Genomic DNA, 19,021 nt, shown 5'->3' on the forward strand with positions numbered 1-19,021 from the left:
ATATCTATAGATCCAGTGATATGTGTCTACAACCCTGAAGCTTAAGAAGAAATTCAGCCAGCTGAAAAGTGGCATCTGTATACTTAATTAAAGACAGGAAAGCAAAAAAGGATTCAACCTCCCTGAGACTGATCTTACCTGCTAACTCTCCATTGGTTAATTCATCTGACTCATCTCGACTTTGATCCTCAGATTCAGATTCACATTGTAACCGATTCAACTGTGTGATGTAATTAGTTAAAGCCTAGAAAAGAAGCAAAAGGTTGGAAGACTCTCGATTTTAATTCAGAAGATTTCAGGAGAATTCATGAGATGAAACATGTATTTGGAGTATAAACTTACATTAATAGTATCATCTTTATGACTAAGCGTTACTTGTAAATCTTTCTGGGACTTCTCAAATGATTTCATTTGTTCACTGAGCTCAGCATGTGATATACTCCAGTCTTTGACTTCCTGCTGCAACTGAAAAGTCAAAACACATGAATTCCTATGGGTTAGGGAGGGGTTTCTGCACTGGATACATCAGGACTACAAGACTTAGACAAAGAAATAGAGAGCCATACTCCTCGGTGGCCTGCCTCAATCGAGGGGGTTGAGACCTTGGTTAAGGAAGAGGGCAGAGTGGCCCCAACTCTCACAGCTGCACTAAGAACATCAGAGCTATCAGGAAGTTGACCCTGTTTATTGCATTCCCCAGAAAATTGCTGCCAATTCAAATAATTTACCTCCAGCAGGAATGGCTGAGCACATATGACTGTCTCCTAAATTTAGATTCCTTATCATGTAATCTTCCCTTGGCCGGTGAATCAGTAACTACTCAAAAGAGGATCATAAAATACTTAATTTTCTGGTTTAAAAAGTTTCTTTGAGGCTATGCAAGTTAATAACTGATTGACATTTGATAAGAAAAGCAATAATCCAAAAATCCAAAACAGATGGAGAACATATATATGCATTCAATTTGGGGAGCATTGTTTAAACTTTGCATATCTAGAAAAGGTCCTACATGAATATTCCTTACCTCAGAAACAGATCCAAGAAAGATACAAGATAATTATATTCACTTCTCTAGTTTAAATTATGTATGACATCAAATTTTCTTTACCTGCTCTTTCTCCTTCTTAAGCATGGTATTTTCTTTCTGAAGCTGACAGCATTCCAACTTCACCTTCTCTTCACGAAGCTTAGCTTCATTAAGGATAATTTGAAGCTAATAAAAAACACTACAGTTAGTGAATTAATTCCAAAGAAGAAACAAAGTTATACTTTCCCAAACCAGACATCATATAGTTCTCATTTTTTGCACATTTTAGCACACCTCAAATTTTTGGTCCGCAACAAAACTAAGATGTAGTATTAATATCCGTTAGCAAGAGTTGGCAGCTTTACCTCTGAAAGTTCAGAAGTATTTACTGAAATGACATCTTTAAGCTTCTCTATAGATTTCTTATTTTCTATTATCTGCCAGGTGAAAACAGAACACAAAATATGCATTAGGATTTCAGTAGAAATACTGATATATATATATATATATATATATATATATATATATATATGTGTGTGTGTGTGTGTGTACACATACGTATATATACTAAAAAAGATAAACACAACAAAATTTTTGTCAAGCCATCCCATTACATTTCAGGTAAATGCAGGGGATCCAGCTTTGGACTAAGCAAAAAATCAAGAACTGAAAGAGATGAGGGAAAATGAAGTCATAAATATTTCATGGCATCCACAACCTTACTGTTTATGAGATAACCAGAAAAAAGGTCAAAGTATAGAAAATCATAATGCAATAAGTAAATAAAATGTTTTAAAGCATAGAAAATTAACTAATTAATTACTGTTTCAAGTAAACCAGTTCAAATTAGTAATTTTTTTTCTAGTGATAGAGAAAAAAATTTCCCAAGATCATTTTTAAAATTTTCTTATCTGAAGTAAAAAATGATAAAATTTAAGGAAGAATAGACTAATCTCACATACAGAAGAATTCCAAAAAATTTATAAAGATACTCGCTCCTTAAGGACATAACTCTGCAATCTTTGTTTGCAATGCCTGGGATTGAATCCTGGGCCTCATACATGCTAGGCAAGTGCTCTACCATGAGCTGCATCCTGACCTTGTAACTCTTCATACTTTAACTGTGGGCTGTGCATGGTAACTTCCAAAGAATACAATATGACAAGGATTGGAAAGAATTTTTACAGTGGAGAAATCTGATAAATACTACCTCAGCTAGGTGATCAAGCTTACTTGGGGGTAGGATATTTCAGAACACACTCTCTACTATCTTTTGCAACTTTTATGTAATTACAGAAACTTATAGAAATTGAAAATGAAATATGTAAGTAAAATTTTTTTAAGTACAGAAAATTGATTAATTCATTACTCTTTCAAGTAAAAAGTAAACAAATACTGTTCAACTAGACAATAGTTTTTTAGTTGTTCTGCATGTTTCCAAGGGCAGAGCAAAGCAATATGAAAATTATCCAAGGTTGAGAATAAAAATATTTCCTAGGCCCATAAAAATAATTTGTTGTATCAGTACTTAAAAGTTCCACAAAATGGGCAGAAGTGGGTTCAACTTCCTTGACTCCTAATCTTACTTTAGTTAACAGCTGGATTAAGTTCAACTTAACCAATTTTACAAAATATCTCAAAAGCCAAATTGCAGTAACACTTAGCAGCAAAACTCTTACCAAGTCCTGATTCTTAGCTTTCTGTTCTCTCTCAGATTCTAACATAACATGAAGACTTTTAGCTCTCTCATCCAGAAGTTCTTTAGCTTTTTCAAGAAGCTTCATTTTATCCTGGAAAAAAAAGGTGTCAAGATTACTCACTCATTACATTTACTTTTGAGTTTAGAATGTAATTCCCCCCAAAGAAGGGATTTTTACCTTATATTTAGTTACTTCATCAGAAAGAATCATATTTTGTTTCATGGTCTCTTGGACCTGTTTCTTTGATTCCTTCATCTATGTAAATAAAGCATTCAGAATTAAGATACACAAATTATAGTGCTACTATACAAGTTACTTCCAGACAAGTGACCCTTTCCAGAAGAAAGCAGTACTTAATACATATGACTGCTTAGAATTTGAATGATTTGTAGGAAAAAAATGAAACAAAAATTTTAAAATACGACTTTTAAATTAAAACAGGTAGAAATGATTCAAGCTAGAACCAAGGGAGAAAGAAACAAAAAAATAATTATACCTTCTGTTCATAATTTGGCAATTTCTGCATTAGTTCTTCATTTTCTTTCATGAAATTGTTCACCTTTTTGGAAATTTGCTGTTCATTGACTAAAAGGGGGAAATACACAAGATTACTACAATCACTAAATGAAATTCAATTACTCAATCTACTAAAAGCAAAGACATGTTATATGGTACTATGAGGAAATACTTCTTAGCATAACTATTATGCTTTTAAAAAGCAATCTATGCTTATTAGCAATAACTGTATAAAATTATTAAAATTTAAGAAAAATATAAGAACAATGATATTTTGCTGGGCGCAGTGGTACACACCTGTAATCCCAGTGGCTCAGGAGGCTGAGCTAGAAGGATCCCAAGTTCAAAGCCAGCCTCAGCAAGAGCGAGACACTAAGTAACTAAGTGAGACTTGGTCTCTAAATATAGGGGGTTGGGGATGTGGCTCAGTAGAGTGCCCCAGAGTTCAATCCCAGGTACCCCTCCCATCCAAAATGATATTTCAATTTAAGCTTATTTGACAGATGGGAAATACAGTAAAGTGTTGTAGCTTGATATTCCTCCCTTTTCAAAACACTTTCTTTTCAGAAAATGGAATCATTTAATTCTTTGCAAAGAAAAACAGAAATGAAAACATACTGATTCACATTAATATTCTTTAAATTATCTACTCAATTACTAATGCATGATTAAATCATTAGCATACAAATACTCTTCAAATGTAATACATCTGCATTACATTAATATTCAAAGTTAATCTGCCCCAAATTAAAACTTATCATCATCTCCTTATCCACAATTTGTTCCTCCTCTTTATCTCCTATCTCAGAGTTGGAACCATCATCATCTACTCTATTATCCATTAAAAGTCACTGTATCTACTTCTAACATACATAAAACACACATCAAACACCAATACAAAGGGTTATTACAAGTTTAGGAAACCTAAAAATTTACCTTGATATACTCTATCTTTTACCTAGAAGAGAGAAAAAAGATTAAATTTGATGTCAAACATCTGCTCAATAGAAACAGCATTCCTAAAACAACAGTCAGAATCATAACCAAGTGAGAATTTAATAACATTCTGGTTCAGGATAATAATTTATAGGATTAAAAATAAGTAAAGGTTAACAAGCCTTTTAAATTTAATTGGTAGTGATATTTTTATGCCTCTGACATAAAAACACTAAGATATGTACCTTATTTCACAATAAAGATGTGTGTGTGTGTGTGTGTGTGTGTGTGCGTGTACTCAAAATCATTTACTTGACAATTCTAAATAACCAGGATAAAGTCTAGAAACAATGACTATTCAAAAGTAATCTGAGGAAACAATATTAAAGGCATAATCTTTGTACAAAGATATGCCACATTCACTCACCAGAAAACATCTTAGAACTCCAATTTAAATTTGGCTATTGGCTGAATTTAGAAACTAAGAGGCTATATCATCTTATTTCTGCAAACTACTAAATATATAGCAAGAAATCTGAAAGGGAAGACTGCTAGAAGAAAATGCATAAGCAACAAGAGAAATGACAATTAACATATTCTGGAAAGGACAAAACAATCATTTCCAAAAGACAGCAATAAACTGCCTGATAATAAAACCTAAGCAGAATTTTTTTTTTAAAACATCACTAAATTTCTTTGTAACTTAGCATATTACTTGTCCTTTCAAATGTTATAAATGGTGATGGGATACTCAGATGTGTCCATGGATCATCCATGGGATCTTCGTAATAGGAAATTGCATTCAGAAAACTCCAACACAGAAAGTAATGAACATTTCTTTAATGTCATAGCCCTGCTAACCTTTTGCTCAAAATGACAACAGAGGAAAATGGGAAGTAGCATAAAAGCAGTCATCTAAGGTAGGGACTAAAGTTCCAAAGTCAAATGCTGAAACTGAGGAGCAACAAGCTAGGAACCAGATCCCACATAACCTAGTGAAAAGAGAAAAAGGTACTGGGGTTCTTGAAATGAAAGAAACAAGAGAGAGAAATATAAAATGTTTTCATGTTTTTCCCTTCTCTTTATCCTTCTATTTCCTTTTTCCTTTTAACTGAGAAAAAGTACAATGAGATTAGAAAATTCCTCACAGGAATCCAGGCAAATGATTCTTCTATTTAAGAAGGGAATACTTTTTAAGAGATTTTACACTCAATTGTACAAGGAGAGGAAACTTATCTTAACACTGATATGTCTGAAATAATTAAGAAATCAGAAAAAGAACACTCAGATTTGAAAAGATTTGTATCCAATGCTTTTGGCCTCTTTAACTGTTAGGCTTTTCATATGCAAAGTCCATTTACCTAAAATAATTTTCTTCCAATTATGTTAAATAACTATGAAACAGAATGACCTACAGTACAAACACAAGTATGTATACACACACACACACACACACACACACACACACTTATACATATATGTACACACATACACAGAGATAGACTAATTCTGCTCAAGAAAAAAAAACTTAATGAACAAAACATTTAATGGATTTTTGGACAACACATAATCTATACTTCCAAGTAAAAAGGTATTTTCTGAATATATGATCAAATCATAAAATCTGGGAAAAATTTATATAAAAGACTGGAAAAATTATCTCATCTCCTTTTTCTCATTTTACTGTATTTCTTTGCAGCATTTCCCCGTTTATATGTGTTTATATTAACATACAGTTCATCAACATTTAAATCTTTGTTTCTGCTTTTTTTCCCCCACTTCACATTTAATTGTGAGCATTTTCTGTACCTCAAAGCTTTGAAATAAATAAATCTGCCTACTATTCCATTAATCGAACATAAAATAACCCCTAAATGAATTATGTTGTGCTAAGTCTTCAATCTAATACACTGTTCCATTGAAAAACATTACCAAAATCTTCAAAGCATAGTTATTTCTTTAAGACAGATTACTAGACATATATGCTACATAAAAGAATATTTATCTAACCTACCCCATCTTTTATGCCACTTTTAAGACTTCTGATACATATGAAACTACTGGTCAGGATGGCTGTAAGAATTACCAGTTCTACCAACTGCACCCACACTAAATTATTTTATAAGGTTAGTTTGACTTAAACCACTAATTTGTGTTTTAGCAACTGAAAAAGAAAAAAAGGGGGGGCAGTGACTATATAAAATAATCCTTCTGTTTATGTGCTAAGGTATAAGTAAGTTAATTTACTCACAATAAGAGCAGTTCTCCAAAAGAAAATGACAAAGGATACAATCCCAAAGAAAACAGTGAAAACTACAGGCTTCCATGGTAGTCCATAAAAATCAGGCCCAGGTTGAGTATCATCAGGCAATGTAGTAAACAGCTGAAACAGACAAATTAGAAGAAATGGGAAACCTTAAATTTATAACAGTCACAGAGAATCATGGCAATTCTAAACCAACCTCCTCATCAGAAATCCACCTCCTCAATATTTTCCAATAGCTTCTTCAGGAGAGAGGATACTGGCAGTCTCATATTTTTTGTTCGCTTGCAGTGTTTTCAAGTATAATGAATCTAAATACTTTTTAAAAAATATTTATTTATGTATCTTTAGTTTTAGGGTGGACACATTGTTTTGTTTTTATATGGTGCTGAGGCTCGAATCCAGTGCCTCATGTATGCTAGGCAAAGTGCTCAACCACTGAACCACAACCCCAGCCCGAATCTAAATACTTTAAATTGAGCATACATTTCCAGTTTGTAATAGGCCCTATATCATCACATTGTCTAACACCTGGCTAGAATCCCTCTGGATCATTCTTTTCTCTTAGATAACCTGGTTTTTATAATTTAAAAAATTCATTTAAGACAAAAACTTAAATACATGAAAGAACTAATTAATTTTATGGCAACAAATAAAGACAATGATGATATATGTATAAGATTTTAAATCTTACTTCCATTCCACTCTTATATAAACAGATAAGTGACATGTAATTTCAGACAACTCTTGAAAACTGGCTTAGATAAACTTCTCTGAATTTAACATCCTTCTATAAAATTCAAAGCCTAATTTTAAATGGTTGCTCAAAGACAGTGCAGTAAACACCTGCCTACTCTTCCCTGTTTTCACCGCCCTCTACACGTAATAGGAGATAACTGTCATTTGGGCCCAATTCCCCAGCAGTCTCCATAGGGAAAAGACCTGTAGTAACGTTAGCTGTTTGGATTGTTGGCTGCATTTCGGAACATACCCCGAGGTTGTCACCTCTATTCCATTTAAAAAAAAAAGTGCAAGTGGGGAAAGCTCAAGTCCACTCTCACCGGCCTCGCTTAACAATACAGTCACATCCTGCCTGCCTTGGGCCTGACACACTCCATTTCTCCATCGCCGCGACAGTCAGTGCACCCACTCCGCCAGAACTCAGCCACCCGCCTGCCTCCCTGGGAATGGGACCGTCATCTCCAGTAGCTTGGCTATGAGGTCTGCATAGAGCACCGGCAGGGGTCCCAGGAGCTCCGGGTCCCCAGGGGAAGCACAGTGGCAGGTACTGAGTCCATGGTGTAGGGACAGCTGAGTGGAAGCGAAGCTTCCCTGCAGAACAGCACAGGACCCTCTCTTTCACCGTTTCCTACTTTGGTAGGACCCAGCACAGGGGGCGGGTACTGGGAGTGAACTTTGCCTTCCTCCACCGCAGGCGCTTTCCTCTGAACAATCGGGTCATCAGATGAAGCCCCTGGGCAGACTGCAGTGAGCAGATGGAGGATGCCAAGGGGCGGGCCGTGAGCGGAAAGAACCAACTGCGGAGCCCTGCGGGGGACAGCGCAAGGAGAGCTGAGCGTAAGAGTCCAAATGAAAGGACTCCAGAAGGAAAGAGGCTCACCTGTCCCCGGAACTGGGAGAGGACCGGCGATTTAGATTTAGTTCCCTGGAGGAAGCCAGGGAACTAGCAGAAGGGGATTATAGGCAGAGACTGGGAAAAAGGAGAAAGTCAGGCCTCCCAGCCCCTCCCAGAGCAAAACCCTTTTGTCAACGTGTTGAGACACTGGGTACCTGCCCCAAAAGTGCAGACAGAAGAGGAGAAGCTTCTCCTGCTCCCTTCTAAAGGACTAAAGCCCCCGAAAAGCACGTGCTGAAAATTGAAGAAACTGGGGACGTTTAACTTGGGGAGGGAATAAACATCTGTGGATCTTTAAAAATCTGTCATCAAGTTGAATATAGTCAATTCAAAAGAACAAGAATAAGCAGGAAAGCACTGAAAGAGAAGAGCAATGAAGGGTACAGGGAGGGCAGACTATATAATTAATTCATGTACCCTCGTCCAAGCAAAGGAATACATAGAGATTGTGGGACAGAATAGAGAATCCAGAAACAGAACCAACTGGACATTTGGGGTACAATAAAAGTTAGTTTGGGGAAAATAGACTTTCTAATAAGTAGTGTTACCACATGGAAAATTATAAAATTGGATTTTTCTCTACTTATTCAAAAGATAAACTACAAATGGATAAGAAACATGAATGTAAAACTAGAAAATAAACAAGTAATAGAAAATATTGGGTGAAATTTTCTTTGTATTATTGAAAGGTTAATAAAATAGGTACTTGTCACTCCATTTCTCTATATGCTTAACAAAACACTGTTGAAATCTTAAGAACTGTTTGCTAATCTTGTTCCCAGAATGTGCTGTCCCCAACTATGGACTGTCTGCTAATCTTGTTCCCAGAAAGAGCTGTCCCCAACTTCCAAACTACAAAATGTAACTTCTCTCCCTGCCCTCTCTAGGGAAAGTATATAAGCTCTGCTCAAGCTGTTCTCAGGGCTCTATCTCTCTTTGCTATAGAGAGCTCGGGCCCCAGCATGCTGGTCTCCAAATAAACCCACCCTTCTGCTGTTGCATAAGATAGTCTCTTGTGGTCTCTTACTCCGACGTTTCGCAGGACCCTTACATTATGAGTGGGCAAAACCTGCCTCATTGAAAAAATCTTTCCTGGCTGTATCTAAACCTGCTACACACACACACACACGCAGTTTTACAATGACAACCTGAGAAAAAATATTTGCAACATATTATTGTCTAAAGAATCATGTTCCTGAAATATAAAGAACATTATAAATAAAATGGCCAGCAAACCTATACAAAAATGGGCTGAAGAAATAAACATATCTCAGGAAAAGAAATGCAAATAGCTATAACATATGGAAACATGCTCTGCTTAGCTCATAATGAACAAAATACAAATTAAACCACACCAAGATACCATTTCTCACTTGCATTGGCAAGATCCAAACGTTTGACAACATACTCAGTAGGTGAGAGATTGTGGGGGAATACAAATTCTCAGACACTGCTGATAAGTATACAAAATGATACAACCCTTATGAATGAGATTTTGCAACATCTCCCAAAACTGCTTATATATTTACCTATTAACTCAACAATCCCACTTTTTTAAAAAACTTTTTCAGTGCTGGGGAAGGGTATCTAGGGCAAGTGCTCTACTGCTGAGCTATAGTCCCCCAGCCCTAACTTCTAAAGATACTGGGAATACAACAACAAATGTTTAAAACTTGTATTTACAAAACTATGTTATTCAAGCATTAACTATAATAATACAAGATGGTCACAAAAGGCTGAAACAACCTTCAATGAAAGTTGTTGAATAAACCAAAGAAGAAAGAAAATAATTTTAAATACTGCTAAGAGCTGGTTTCCAGAATACATTTTTTAAAAATGAAGTAGAGAAAAATATTTATAGAATACTATTTGTGTCTTAGAAAGTGAAAAAAGATGAATATATTATTTCGTATAGCTTTGAGGTAAAATTGACATGCAATAAATTACATGTATTTAAAGTGTGCAATTTGATAAATTTTAACATGAAATTATGAAATCACCATTATAATCAAGATAATATACACATCCTTTACTTCCAAAAATATTCTCATTCTCTAGGTAATTCTGCCCTTTGTCACCCTTCCTTCTTGTCCCCCACTTTTCCATTCCTCCAGCAAAATGTCTATCTTAATAGATTGCTTTGTATTCCTCAAGTTTTATGTGTATGGGATAATATCTTGTATTTTCTATGGCTTCTCTCATTCAGCATAATTTGAGATTCATCTACATCAGTTTATCATCTATTTTTATTGCTGAGTAGCATTTCATTATATGTAGGTACCACAATTTGTCTATCATCTATTGATAGACATTTGGATTTTTTTTCCAGTTTGGGGCTTTTACAAATAAAATAGCCAAGAATACTGATATAAAATTCCTCCTATTGCTATATAACTTATCTTTTCTTTGGAAAAGAATGGTTGGATATGACTGGTGTATGTTTACCTTTTTAAGAAGGTGATTCTACCACTTTATATCCCCACCAGCTGTGTACCCATCCAGTTCCTCCATCTCTTCTCCAACCACTCAGCACAATTGTCTTTAATATTAGATATTTAATAAGTGTGTAGTGGTAACTCTTACGCTTCAAAATTTCATTTCCCTGATAATTATGTCAAGCATTTTTAATGTATTTACTATCTGTTTATCTTCTTTGATGAAGTGTTATTTTATAGGACTATATTTTTCTAATGAGTTCTAAGAGTTCTTCATATATTCTTGATGCAAGTCTTGATAAATGCTTTACATTAATTTCCTCCCAGTTTGTGTTTTTTCTATTTCATTCACTTCAAAGTGTATTTTGAATTACAGAGGTTTTAGTTTGATGAATCCCACATTATCAAATCCTTTTTAGTGCTTTTGTTGTCAATTTTAAGAAATCTTTGCTGAACCTAAGTTCAACAAAAATTTTTCTCTTATTTTTTTCCTAGAGGTTTTGTAGTTTTGAGTTTAATATTTAAGTCTGTGAGTTAATTCAGGTGTCTAATGCAAGGAATGGATCAATATTTTCCATATAAATATGCAGTAATTTCAGTACCATTTGCTGAAAAAACTTTCCATTCTCTACTTGTCTTTCCATCTTTGTCAATGACTGTTGCCATATATATTGTGTATCTATCTCTGAATTCTTGGCTCTGTTCCAATGTTTTGTCTGCAATCCTGATTACTGTAGCTTTAGAATATTTGTTTTTCTTTTTTTCCTCTTCGTATGGTACTAGGGATTGAACACAGGACCTTGCATATGCTAGGCAAGTGCTCTACCACTGAGCTACATCCCCAGGCCTAGATTAAGTCTTGAAGCCACGTATTCTAGGTCTGTTGCAATCAGCTTGTCATTTTCTACAAAACTCTGCAGGGATTTTGATTGGAATAATGTTGACTCTGGTGATTAAACTGGGATGAATGGACACCTTAGTCTTCTGACTCATAAATTAGGTATATCTCTCCATTTAGGTTCTCTTTAATTTCTATCAGCAATATTTTATAGTTTTTAATATATACATTTTAGTTTTTGCCACGTTTATGTTTAAATACTTCATATTTTTATTCTATTGTACATGGAAATCTTTAAAATTTCAATTTCTAATTATTCATTGTTAATGTATAGAAAATATAATTGCTTTTAGATGTAAATTTTATCTGTCAACCTTACAGATCATACCAGATTGTATCTATATATATTCATGTTATCTGAAAATAAAGAGAATTTTATTTCTTCCTTTCCAATCTGAGTGCATTTTATTTCTTTTTCTTGCCTTAGTACACTAGTTATTTCCTTACTGTACCCCAGTACAATGCTGAATAGATGTAATGAGAGTGGACATCTCTGTTTGGTTTCTGATCTTGGGGAAAAGTATTCAATTATCAACCATTAAGTATGAGGTTAGCTGCATTTTTTCAGAGGATGTTTTAAGCTCCCTTCTATTCCTAGTTTGTTGTTGTTTTTCTACATCAATAATCAATGCTGAGGGACTGGGGTTGATACTCAGTGGTAGAGCACTTGCCTATCATGTGTGAGGCAATGGGTTCGATTCTCAGCACCGCATATAAATAAGTGAATAAAATAAAAGTCAATCAACATCTAAAAAATTTTTTTAAATAATAATCAGGGATTTTTTTTTACACGTTGATGGGATTTATTGTCACCTACTTGTACGTGCACACAAAATAACAATATAATTTGGCCAATATTACTCCCCAACATTTCCCCCCCCTCTGCTATATTTTTTAAATGCTTGTTTTGTATCTCTTGAACTAAACACAAAGATTGTGCTTTTAGGTACATCAATGTGGTAAATTTCATTGATTTGCAAATGTTAAATAAATTTTGGATTCTTGACATAAATCCCCATCATCAGTCTAGTTTTTGTCTATGATGTATTTTCCTTTTACATATTGTTGTATTTGACTTAAATTTTTGTTTAGAATTTCTGTACAGATTCATTGGAGATCCCATGAGAGGTATGTGGTTTTCTTTTCTTGTTATATCTTTGTCTTGGTTTGGTGTAGTGATAACACTGGGACAAAAGCTAGAGTTCTTTCAAAATCAGGCAGGAGAATCACAAGTTCCAAGCTAGCCTCAGCAACTTAGCAAGTCCCTATGCAACTTAGTGAGAACTATCTCTAAATAAAAAATAAAGAGGCAAGGTATGTGGCTCAGTGGATAGGAGCCCTGGGTTCAATCACCAGTACCAAAAAACAGAAACAACTTATTTTTACAAATTAACTTTGGCTCTTCTAAATATTTAAATAATTGTAAAATAAATTTAAAAATCTTAAAAAGTAATACCTAAATGTTGAAAGCAAAAATGAAACAACCTGTGATATCAAGTTGGTGACAAACCACAGATATGAGTTATTTCAAACACACCTTAGTGGGATATATCTTAAAGACAAGAGAATTTCATTTCATTTCAGGAATACATTCCTGAAAATATTTTAAATAACATAAATATAGTCGTATGTTGCTTAATGATGGGAATAAGTTCTGAGAAACACATCTTAGGCAATTTCAGTGTGCAAACATCATTGGGTATACTTATACAAACCTAGAAAATATAGCCATTTCCACACATAGGTATTCATATATGGTATATCATTGCTTTGGGGATAAAAACCTATAAGTTATTATACTGAATACTGTAGACAATTGTAACATTGTAAATGTTTATATATCTAAACATATCAAAACACAGAAAAGATATTAAAAATACTAGGTGACAAGAATTTTTTAGCTCCATTATTATGCACTAATGACCAAAATGTCATTAAGTGGCACAAGACTGTAAACAATTATATTGATGTCATTGAAAACTGGAACTCCAACATCAGAGAAAGAAAACACAAATCTAAGATAGATGAAGTGAAATAAAATCTCTAGCATCCTGAATTTTCAAGGGAATTATCTAAATGACATGATGAAAAACCCCCACATATTTCTGAGCTTTGTTCACTAAAAAGGCCTACAAATGACAGTCAATTTGAGCAATAAGCAATCCTTGTACTTGGAATGTGGCCTCTAAATATCATTTCCTATTGAAAGGAACCAAAGTTCTTTTAGAGAAATAGATCCTTCAAGGTCTGGACAGGAAATGTTTAAGATGAACTTGGAACATCTCATACTTCAAAAGCAAGGGAAATAGGTAACAATGACCACTAGGTGGTGGCAAAGGGTCCCAGGAGCCAAGATAAAGAGGCTTCTACAAGGCAAAGGGGGAGAAATTGAGCATCAGGTAAGAACAATTACTATTCCTAATTGGATTAAACACACCAAATATTTTTAAATGAATGACATCATATTGACAAATAAAAGTTAAAAAGATTTCAAGCCCCTTTGCGTATCATTTGATAATGCTAGAAGAATACCTTACTATTCTGAATTGAACCTAAACCTGACTACCAATTTCCAAGAAATATAAAGCAACAGAGAGAGGCTGAGGTTGTTAGCTCAGCACTTGCCTAGAATGCATGGAGCCCGAGGTTCAATCCCCAGCACCACCAAAAAAAAAAAAAAAAAAAGGCAATAGAGAAAACAGGTTAAATTGTTGTACCAGGGGGATGTCATTTATTCACCAAAACTACAATATATCCTAGAAGTCCCACAAACGTATTTTTTTCAATTATTGCAAAAAGTTACATATATATATTGGTACCAGGGATTGAACTCAAGAGCACTTGATCACTGAGCCACATCCCCAGTCTCAGCCCCATTTTGTATTTTATTTAGAGACAGGGTCTCACTAAGTCACTTAGCACCTCTCTTTTGGCTTTGAACTCGTGATCCTCCTGTCTCAGCCTCCCGAGCCACTAGGATTAAGGCATGTGCCACCATGCCCAGTCAAAATATATTTTAAAGAGCTATTTTTCAGATAGAAAGCCACAAGGGACATGTAATTGTCACCCCTAAGAGCAGGAGAACAAACAGGCGAGCATTCTACCTGGAGGCACCCTCTAGACCTCAGTTTGGGAAGGGGAACCAAAATGGGGCATAACAGTCTCACTGAGGAGAGAGAGACCAGAGTTCCAGGAGATTAAGCAGCCAAAAATATGTAGAGAAAACTACCAGAAAAATGGAAGCCACAAGAAAAAGAGTTCCAGAAATCTGCATGAAGGTGGTCTTCAGTTTGGGGCTACATTCTAAGCAGTACCTGCAAGGGCCAAGAACAACTATAAGCTAACCAATCCCACAGTTGGCACTGAGCTGGGAGAAGTCTGGATTCCAGCTAGCCAGAGAGAGTTGACATACAAAAACAGTATGGTCAACAAGCTCATGAAGAAGTATTTGATCCAGGCATCATGGCACATGTCTGTAATCCCAGCAACTCAGAAGGTTGAGGCAGGAGGATCCCAAGTTTGAGGCTGGCAACTTATCAAGGGCCTAAGCAAGTTAGTGAGACCCTAACTCAAAAGAAAAAAAAAAGTTCACTCAATATCATTAATTATCAGGAAATAAACTCACAAAGACATACCCACTAGAATGGCCCAAGTGCTAGTGAAGATGAAGTCAAGTGGAAGTCTCCTAAATTGCTGGTGGCAGTATAAAATGATTGTGGTCATTTTTTAGCATGGCTTGACAGTATTACATAAGATAAAAACATACATTACATGTAGGAGGCAATTGCACTCCTAGATATGAGTCCACTTATAGTGGCATATATATGAAATAGTACTGTAGGAAAAATGAATCTATAGTTTAAAAAAAAAGTTATCAGTGGTTGCCTGGAACAGGTGGTGAAGGCACTCACTGGGGAGGATCCCAAGGAAACCCCTTTTCTAGTGAAAAAACTGTTCTATATCTTGATTATGGTAGTTTTTACATGGGTATCTACATTTGTTAAAACTCAGAGTGTGCTTGCTTTGGCAGCACATATACTAAAATTGGAACAATACAGAAAAAATTAGCATGGTCCCTGAGCAAGGATGACACCCACATTTGTGAAGCATTCCATAATTTTGTGGAACCAACCCTTCAGCAGATGAATGGATAAAGAAACTGTGGTACATATATGAAATGGAATATTACTTATAGCATTAAAAGAGAAAAAAATTATGGCATCTTCAGGTGAATATCAGGTTAAGGGAAGTAAGCCAATCCCAAAAACCAAAAGCTCTATGTTCTCTCTGAAAGTGGATGCTGACCCATAATGGGGGTGAGGTGGGTGGCAAGGGGCATGGAAAGAATGGAGGAACTTTGGGCAAAGGGGAGGTAGGACAGGTGAGGGGGCATTGGGATAGGAAAGATGGAGGAATGAGATGAACCTCATTAGCCAAGGTACATGTAGGACTACACATGTGTTGTGTACAACTAGGAAAAGTTTTGTTCCATTTATATACAATGAATCAAAATGCATTTTGCTATCATGTATAACCAATTAGAACAAATTAAAAAAAAAAACTCACTGATATTGGCTATCAAGGAATTACTGTTAAGTTGGGTGATGGTCCGTGGGTTCATTATACTATCCTCTATGCTTTTCTTTAAAGCTTTTCTAATTAAATTTATTTTTTAACTAGTACATAAACAAACATTATAATTATTGAAGTAGGTAACATGACATTTTGATGCATGTATACACTATGTAACGTTTAAATCAGTTAAATATATCTACCTCCTCAAACATCATTTCTCTATGGTAAAACTTTCACAATCTTTTCTTCTAGTATTCTGAAATGTACAGTATTTTATGGTTACCTATAGTCCCCTACTATTCTCTCTGCTTTTATTTGAAAGTTTCCATGATAAAAACACTAAAAATAATTTTTAAATTAAGATATAACTTCAAATATTTAAAGGATTTCTATGTAGAAAAGAATTCAATTTTATAGAGGAAATCATGTGGAGGAAAATTTGGAGTCAATACAAGGATGAACTAGACAACAGAAGAACATATAGCCTTGTAAGAGAGTGACTCATGCTAGGAAATACTGGTGTACAGGCCTCATAACTACTTGTCAGGGCCACAGTAAGGAAAATAACAGCAATGAGTGAGAAACTAGACTAACAGCCTTCCAAGGTTTCTTCTAACACTAAGATTCTACTAAGATTCCATTGATCAATGAATCTGATTGGTGCACATCTCCCAAACACATCAGAGCCTATTACTCTCCAGTCCTATCAGATATCATACTACTTGTTTAAGATTTTACATTGACTTGTTCATAATTTTTGCATATATTTGTTAAGTCCTTTTCTTAAGGCTTTCAAAATCACGATCATGCCTTACACCTGTTAGACTCTTTTAGTCCTCGCACAATGTCCTGTACATACTGGGCCATCAAAATGCCTTTTTGAAATCTCCTTTCAAATCAGTCTCATAACATTGTGCCTCTTCTTTGCCACTCACGTCTATGTCTTACCTATCACTGTACAATCACTGACCATACCTGCACCACATTCGTGTCCCCCGACCTAGACCTAGAGGAGGGCTCTGTGCATACCTAAAAATATGAATAAAAAAATCCTTCCCTTATCGTGAGGCTGTTAACGTTCCAAGTGATGCTGATTCATTCTGATAATCAAATTATGACTGTGGAAGACTGCTTTAATCACTGGAAATATCATTATTCTAACTGCCTGGCTTGTACATACCCCTTACCCAGGTGGCTGCCACCATCATGAACAAACATGGAGCCAACTGAAAAATGATTTGTTTCTCCCCATCACATCTTTTCCACCCTGGTGGTCTTTCCTCCCCAGGTATTCATTGACTTTATACCACCTTCTGACTGCCTACATGAGAATTAGGGGGTGCGTGGGGGTGAAACCCTTCAAAATGCCAGACACCTCACCAGACATTTTACCTTGTCAAATCATTTAATTCTTATGATTGGAGTAAGCATTATTTACATTTTTCAGATGAGGAAAACTTTTTTCAAAAGTTTAGTTATTTGCCCAAACTTCTAAATGATAACCTTGGGATTTGAAACCAGATCTTCCTGGCTTCAAAATCTATACATTTTACAAAGAAAACAACAACATCACCTTTCTTACACAAGTCTTGAAATAACACAACCTACAGGAAACAACTTCAGTTGAGGAGGATTACTGTCACAATGGCCCTAGGACCATCTTATCCTCCAACCTCTAAAAGCTTTCTCATTCCTATAATTAAATTCTAAAAGTCCAATATCAACAAATACCAATGGGGGGAGGTAAGTCCTAAATTGCTTAGATAAGCTTCTAGACAGATTAAATGTCTTGTTTGGATCATGATTTTCTTTAGAAATATCAGCCTTAAGTGACTCTTTCTAAGAAACAGATCTAACCTAATTCCTTTCATTCTTAAAACTTTCTAAGGATCCCCACTATTAATGGTCTAATGCTACTTTGGCTCATGACTTCGTTTAAGATTTGCTGGTCTCTCCAACAGGCCCATCCCCCTCCAACTTCACACTTTACAACACCAATTATTCACATTCTCCTGCCTTCCCCAAATATCCTTTCTTCATGTTTCCATTTCTCTGAACATATTTCTTCTGACTGCCAGCTTCCCCCACCATCCTCCACCCCAGCCTGTCTAATCAACAACAGACCACATGTCAGACTCCTGTTTGCCCTTTGCCTGTGCTTCAAACACATCTCAACCACTTTCTGACCTTATTGATCACCCTTCCAACCATAATAAATGCATTTATGGACAATAATGTTCTACCATCGAATAAATACCTCTCTTTCTGCCATTATCTTACTGTGTTTCAAGTGAATGCTGTTATCTCCCTGCCAGAATGAAAGGTTCTGAGGGGAAGAACCAAGTTTTTACAGGTGTGCAAATGTCCAGCCGTGGTAGACAGCAAATCTTCCTCATGTGCTTAACCAAGTAGCCATTAAAGCCACACCCCTATGGCTTTTGTTTCAGGAGCTATCTACTCAAAGGGTCAGGAGTCATTTTCATAAAGACATTTTAAGTTCTTCACTTCATGACCAGAAGCCACTTAAAAACTAATAATCAACATTCTAATTGAAGAAACTATGTCAAACTTACCATCTTAGACAAATAAAGCAAGAATGAATGTAACAAGAAAAGTATGCTGTCCAAAAGGGTGGCATCTTCTGGCTCTCCCACCTTTATCTCTAGTTGGTTTTCTGTATCAGCAGCATCAACAGGAGTATCTTCTGTTATAAGTAGCTCTAAAATTGAAAGGGGAAATGGCTATTTTATTTTATGCTATAGAATAAGAATTGTCTCTCTTCAGTTTCAATATTCATCGAGTGTTTCACTAAATATGAGTCACAGTGCCTGGAATATGTGGCTCTGTTAAGACAATTAACACAGAGAAGAAAACTTCAAAATCCTAATTAGAGCTATTAGACTCTTCAATTATAAAATGAACAATCTCCAGTCTACTCTCCACTACTTCCATGGCCATACAACTGCTACCAGAACAATATTTACTCAAGGGAAAATTTTAAAACCAGAGATATATAGACAGGGTCACATTCAACA

At 35.4% G+C, this 19,021-nt stretch overlaps 1 protein-coding gene and 1 non-coding gene across 3 annotated transcripts in view; one reads left to right on the top strand and one right to left on the bottom strand.

The window, feature by feature from the left end:
- The window catches only part of LOC144255769 (transport and Golgi organization protein 1 homolog), a 31,249-nt gene extending 12,607 nt beyond the window's left edge, over window positions 1-18,642 (bottom strand). For both annotated transcript variants that reach the window (XM_077800649.1, XM_077800648.1), the window contains exons 1-10: window positions 18,560-18,642; window positions 6,431-6,562; window positions 4,180-4,201; window positions 3,224-3,312; window positions 2,905-2,982; window positions 2,707-2,817; window positions 1,393-1,464; window positions 1,109-1,213; window positions 343-465; window positions 139-244 (exon numbers count right to left, since the gene is read on the bottom strand). In XM_077800649.1, the coding sequence (XP_077656775.1) occupies window positions 139-244; window positions 343-465; window positions 1,109-1,213; window positions 1,393-1,464; window positions 2,707-2,817; window positions 2,905-2,982; window positions 3,224-3,312; window positions 4,180-4,201; window positions 6,431-6,562; window positions 18,560-18,562 (841 nt within the window). In that variant the 5' untranslated portion in view covers window positions 18,563-18,642. The remainder of the gene's footprint in view (window positions 1-138; window positions 245-342; window positions 466-1,108; window positions 1,214-1,392; window positions 1,465-2,706; window positions 2,818-2,904; window positions 2,983-3,223; window positions 3,313-4,179; window positions 4,202-6,430; window positions 6,563-18,559) is intronic.
- Window positions 15,426-15,532, top strand: LOC144256304 (U6 spliceosomal RNA). Its single transcript, XR_013344076.1, has one exon. It is a non-coding gene; the product is annotated as a U6 spliceosomal RNA (small nuclear RNA).
- Window positions 18,643-19,021: the final 379 nt, after the last annotated feature.

The sequence above is a fragment of the Urocitellus parryii genome, chromosome 7 (genome assembly GCF_045843805.1).
Source record: "Urocitellus parryii isolate mUroPar1 chromosome 7, mUroPar1.hap1, whole genome shotgun sequence".
NCBI lineage: Eukaryota > Metazoa > Chordata > Mammalia > Rodentia > Sciuridae > Urocitellus > Urocitellus parryii.